The following is a 6,000-nucleotide window of genomic DNA, read 5'->3' as shown; positions in this document are numbered from 1 at the left end:
CCCGCGCCCTGGCCCGCCGACAGCCCCCTCCCGCACCCTGGCCCGCCGACAGCCCCCTCCCGCGCGGCCGAGTCAGGTCCCGCGGGGCCGCGAGCGCGCGCGGGGCGGAGGGGGCGTTCCCGGCGAGCTCCCCGCCCCTCCGCACTCCATGCCGGCTCCCTCGCTCCCGCTGGCCTCGGCTCGCGAGCGCCGCGGGATAGTCGGCGCCAGCCTCGCCGCCGCTGCGTGGCTTGCGCTCCAGCCCCGGGCTCCCAGTCTCGGTCTGCGCCCGCCGCTCCCACCATGAGGCCACGGCGGGGCTCCTAAGAGTTGCTGGTAGGTCGCCGGCGCGCCCTCGGGCCAGCGTCCCCGCGGGCGGGCTATGACCTAGGGCGCTCGGGGGTCCCGGCCTCGAGGTAACGGCGAGGGAAAGGCGACGGCGAACAGGACGATGAGTTTCCGCAAGGAGGACGGCGTGAGCAGCCTGTGCCAGAAGGCGCTGCACATCGTCACCGAGCTGTGCTTCGCGGGCCAGGTGGAGTGGGAGAAGTGCTCCGGAATCTTCCCCCCGGACCGTCGCACCCCGGGCGGCGGCAGCACAGGTAACGGGGTGGGCTCCGCAGGCGCTCAGCCCCGAATGGGGTCCTGGGCGCTCTGGAAGCGTTGCGCCTCCTTCCTGCTCGGCTGCCGGTGATTCGGAGTGGGCTGAGGGTGGGGTGCGCTTCCTTCTTTTGGCCCCGCTAGCCCCGCGCCCGTCTTCCCCGTGGTGTCCCACGACTCGCGCGTCTGGCTCCGGGAGAGCCCAGGTCGCGGGCCTGCGGGACCCGAGCTGCCCTCGCCTTCGTTCGTCCGCGGGACCGGCGCAGAACCCATGCGTGGATGTCCCAAGTCCCCTACACTTGGGGCTACGGTGGCCCCGAGAGTGGGCACCTTCCACGCTAGGTTGCCCTTTAGCCGGAACCAGTGGAGTTGTTGAGTTTCCTGTGCGCTTTTACGCGGGTGGTTCCCCGGGGCAGAGATGAATGACCGAACATCGGGATATCAGAGGCCACTCTGGTTCCTAGACACACGGGAGGAAGTGGAGGAGCGGAAAGGGGTTAGCCAGTAAGCCTTTGGGAACCCTCCCGGCGCCTTCGGGAAACTTGGAAGAAAATGGAGTGGAGGTGTGGGAGGGCCTGGGCAGTTAGGTAGCTGGACCGGCGCAATCCCGGGTGGAGGGTTCTGCTGGCTCGGGAGCTGAAGGCCGAATCAAAGGCACTGCCCAGTGGGGCGGGGAAAGGTTTTCGCACGCGCTAGGGCGCAGTCACTTGTTGCGCTGGGAGCAGACGCTGGAGTCACGGTTTTCGGCTCTGCTCGGATTGCGCTGGGCGCCCCGTGGGGCTCTCTGTGGGGTAGTCGCGAGATTTCGGGGCTGGAGGTCGCCAGGGCAACGCGCACGAGTGGAAGCGGAGCGCTGGGGAAGGCGCCAGGGCGGGCGCGCTCGGCGCGTCCACAACGCAGGGCACGGGTGGCGGTGAACCGGGGTTTGCTAGCGTTAATTACACGGGGCCTGGGCCGGGTTTTTCGTATTCTCCGCGCGGTGACAGTTCAGAGGGGCTTCGATCTACGTCACGCTGCCCTGCGGTCTTGCCGCCGACCGGACCCTGGAGTCCAGCAACGCAGCTTAGCTGCGGTCCCAGGGACTGCGCATTTAACGTTTTGCGACCGTGTTCACAGCTCTTTACTCCCAAGAGCAGGAGTTGTTAAATTGCTTTGAGATGCTGGGACCAGGTGTAGCGGCTAAGCAGGAGGAGCGTCGTGGTCTTAGAGCCCCTTGGGTGAGGCTGGACAGGCGCCTCAGCGATGTCCCCCAGGGACGCTGTGCTGAAGCTGGAGATGAGAAGGTAGCAGTTTAAACACCTGTGTTGTGGTCGTTTCTCCGGTTCCTCCCGTCTCCTGTTGTGAGAAAATTTCAAATAATGGGTTTTTGGTTGGACCCTGATTGGCAGGTAATGAGGAAGATATGTGGATATTGGAAACTAAATAGGGGCACTAGCATGCAGATCCATCTAACCTCCGGTCTGTGGCCTTTCCTAGGCCTTCCAGCGGTTGTCCTGCTCATCCCCTTGGGTTGTCCGCTGAGGACACAGAGTGGGGAATAGACGAGCGTTTGGTGAGATCTTGGCCTCATTCTCTGCAGACATGTGTACAGGCTGGAATGGCGTCACTAGGGGAGATCACCTCTGCCTCGTCTAGGGGACGGAACAGTGGGCACAGTTGCAGATCTCGGCAACAGAGACAAGTGACATGTTTGAATCCGCACAGATTTCCTTAGTGTTGCTAGGGACTGTGGAATGGATCCAGAGGCCATGTGCGGGATTCGTGGCTAACTACACTCGCTCTCACATGGCGCGTGACTGTGTTGCTAGGTGTCCCCGGGTGCCCTCATTACAAGCCCCCAGATGCAGGCCCGCCTGTAATCCTCCTAGTTGTTGAATGAAGAGCCTCTGGGCGCGTTGGGCATCAGCCACGCTGAATGGTTCAGTGAACTTCTTGAGTAACCCAGGCCGGATGCTGCCAGTTCTCCTGACATTGCAGTGGCAGGTGCCAGCCTCAGGACTGGGTCTCCCCCTGCCCCCAGGTAGGGATTGAAGGGGGAGACATTCAATTACAACCATTGTGACTTGCCTGAGTTTCTGTCCTGAGTGTTATCCTATTGTTTTTGAACCAGGTTGACCAATCTCCTTTTTCAGTAAAATTTTGTGACTGCAGTTGTGAACATATTTCACTTTTGAAATAGTGTATTCAAGCCACTGTGTGCACTAATACTGCTAGTACACTAGAAATCCATGTTGTGCAGTGTTTGGAAAATCAGTTTTATTCTTCCTTTTCCCAAAATAGCTGTTAACCCCTAAATTCATTATAACGCACAATAAGTTTTAATACCAAATGCTTCAAGAAAGCACACCACAGTATATTGGTCTCAGTATTATTTCTCTGGTACTCTGTGTGACTATTTGAGTATGCATACAGTTTTGAACTGAATTCAGGTTCATTTTTTTTTTTAATTGCTGAAATGCTTCAAGGTCTCTGACAAGGTTAAACAGACCTTAGCAGTGGTGACTAGTCAGTTAAATTTACAGGTATTTCGATTCCTGCCACAGTTACATAATCTTTATAATAACAAATATTGCATCTGTGAATTCACAGACTTTGCATTTTCAAACACCTTTATCTAAAAATTTTAGTATAAAATTTGGAAAGGCACTTTTAAAAACAGATTTATTTTTTAAATTGAAAAGGCAGATATACAGAAAGGAGGAGAGACAAAAATCTTCCATTCATTGATTCAACGGCCTGAGCTGAGCCAAACCAAAGCCAGGAGCCTTTTCCAGGTCTCCCACGGCAGTTCAGGATCCCAAGGCTTTGGGCTGTCCTTGACTGCTTTCCCAGGCCACAAGCAAGGAGCTGGATGGGAAGTGGAGCTGCCGGGATTAGAACTGGCGCCCATATGGGATCCTGAAACGTTCAAGGTGAGGACTTTAGCAGCTACGTGCCCGCACTAGGCCCTGGACAGACAGTTTTAAATTTGGACAGTTTCTTAGTGTTAGCAAATATATAGCACATAATTTGATTCAATTGCTTGCCCAGTAAGAAAGGTAGTACTAAAGGTAGTATAAAATAAAATGGCGAGATCATGATTCTCTTCTCAGTTAAATGGTGTTTTGAGTCAACGCTTAGGGCTTAAAGTTCCTAAGGGGGGCTTCAGAAGTTTCTTTCCAGACAGAAAGCAAATACTACTCTGTTATTTGTGTTACCATGCGTGTGCCATCATAACTTTTAGATTATATACATTCTCATGACAAATAATTATAATTTAGTAACCTGAAAGTTCATGAATTCCTTTGGAGTAAAGAATACGTGAAATTGAACCGCAGTGAGCTCAGAATTTGAAGAAGGATGTATTCCCCTGCTCACATAGTCTCAGCTCTAATGAGTGGCATTCTGGTACGACTCGCCGCACGGCCTTGTTCAGCTAGTATTGCTCACTATCATTTGCACAGTCATCTTCAAAGGCCAAATAGGGCTCAGGGACCAACTGATTTTTCTTTGTTCAAGATAACACTTTAGGGTAATGGTAGCTTGTTGGTTGATGGGACAGCTTGTTTTTTGATTTTTCTGGTGAGAAGATACAATCTGTGCTTCTTTATGTGTGCTGCTTTTAACCGGAAAGTATATAGATAGCCATTTCCTTCAAATCACTTTTTAACATTTCATCATTTTAACTTTGATGAAAGAAAGTGTGTATTTTGCGGTGAACCATCTGTATTTACATATTTTTTTGATCCAAGATTCTGGCAAAAGACATTTATGCATAAATGTGTAATGGGATTTCAAGTGTGAGTTGACATAATCTACATGTCGGATGTGTAGAAAGTATGATTGCCTTTTTCCTGACCCACGTTTTATTCCACCAGTGATGTGCACAGCGATTCTATTGAGTGTAATGTCCTGGAAAGAAATTTGCTTACCATTTGACTCCAAGTACTTAGGAAAATCTGTAACCTGTGTTGGAGGTCCATTAAATATTTGTTGACTGAATAAGTATAGAAATAAATCCTCAAGTTTGTCTTCTGGAACCTCCAACTTCATTCTTTATAAAAATAACGAGCACTACTCAATAACCTTAATGGAGGAGGGTCTTGGAAAAGTTGATGGAAAAGTGGAATTACAAGGTAAGCTTAATTAGTATCCCCCCCTCCCCTAGAAAAGGATGTTTTTAAATGCTTCCCATCTCCATGAGCTTTTTAAAGACCCTAATACATCTGTAGTTTGTGTCTCTAGGGGTGAGTACACGTGCTGTATAGACCAGCACACAAAGGACCTGGTTTAAGATAATGGCAGGGCCCGTCATGGTAGCCTAGTGGCTAAGGTCCTCGCTTTGCACGTGATGCCAGTTCTAATCCAGATTTCCCCACTTCCCATCCAGCCCCCTGTTTGTGGCCTGGGAAAGCAGTTTAGGACAGCCTGAGGCCTTAGACCCTGCACCCATGAGGGAGACCCAGAGGAAGTTCCTGGCTCCTGGCTTCTGATAGGGGCAGCTCTGTCATTGTGGCTGGTTGGGGCATGAATCAGCAGATGGAAGATCTTCCTCTCTGTCTCACCTCCTCTCTATATCTGACTTTGAAATGAAAATAAATAAATCTTAAACAAACAAATGAACAAAACCACTGAGGCTCATGATAGGGAAGCTTTTAAGCATTAATACCATCTGCTGTCACTACCAGCAGATTGAAAGATGTCAGTCAAGTGTCTCAGTAAAATCCCAAGTTGCTGCTTTCATTTGGTGTTATCTTGAGCATATGCATGCATACGATTATGTGTCCACAGTGTTTATTTACTCACATTTTTGGCTAAATTAACATATGCCAACAGTAAAATCATGGATTATAGTTTGACATGTGCAGCCCTGACCTCATGATCCCAGATACAACTTCTTTTACATAGTGATAAGTTACCTGCAATGAGAAGGGACAGTAAATCACCAGTTAGATTGTTTGACTTGTATTTTCTTACCATAATGTGCCTCCTAAGTCATTGACAACCCACACTGTTAGAATTGGGTAACGTGAAGCGTCGGACAACCGCTTATAACAGTGGGAAAGAACCAAGAGCCAGTAACTCCAAGATCCCAACACATAGTTAGTGTGACTGTGTCAGAGGAACACGACCTCCTGATAGCAAGTGCTGCTGCTAAGGGCAGTGAGGTACGGCCACTTGTTTCTTGCTGGAGCAAGGCTGGTGTCCCTTGGTGGCGTGCCCGGCACTGCCTAAGCTTAGATGTGTGGACCCTAACCGAAGGGGCGACTTCTTGGTGTTATCTAGAACCGTGGTTTTCTTTCTCTTCCCAATGTCTCCTGTATCCTAAGTAGCTCAGAAGTCGTAAGAACTGACACTTACATGGCTAGGGACTGCTGGGGAAGAACATGAAAGACACTGTTCCCATACATGTATGTATGGGATTGTAATGTGATGGCTGTG

At 50.8% G+C, this 6,000-nt stretch overlaps 1 protein-coding gene across 1 annotated transcript in view; it reads left to right on the top strand.

Annotated features, from left to right (window-relative positions):
- The first annotated feature begins 205 nt into the window (after positions 1–205).
- SYT10 (synaptotagmin 10) overlaps positions 206–6,000 on the top strand; it is a 32,170-nt gene continuing 26,375 nt past the window's right edge. The window contains exon 1 of the mRNA XM_004596431.3: positions 206–581. Coding sequence (XP_004596488.2) covers positions 431–581 — 151 coding nt within the window. The 5' untranslated portion in view covers positions 206–430. The remainder of the gene's footprint in view (positions 582–6,000) is intronic.

This window comes from Ochotona princeps, chromosome 27 (assembly GCF_030435755.1).
Source record: "Ochotona princeps isolate mOchPri1 chromosome 27, mOchPri1.hap1, whole genome shotgun sequence".
Lineage (NCBI taxonomy): Eukaryota > Metazoa > Chordata > Mammalia > Lagomorpha > Ochotonidae > Ochotona > Ochotona princeps.
The sequence above is the reverse complement of the archived record's forward strand: the minus strand, read 5'-3'. Positions and strand labels throughout refer to the sequence as shown.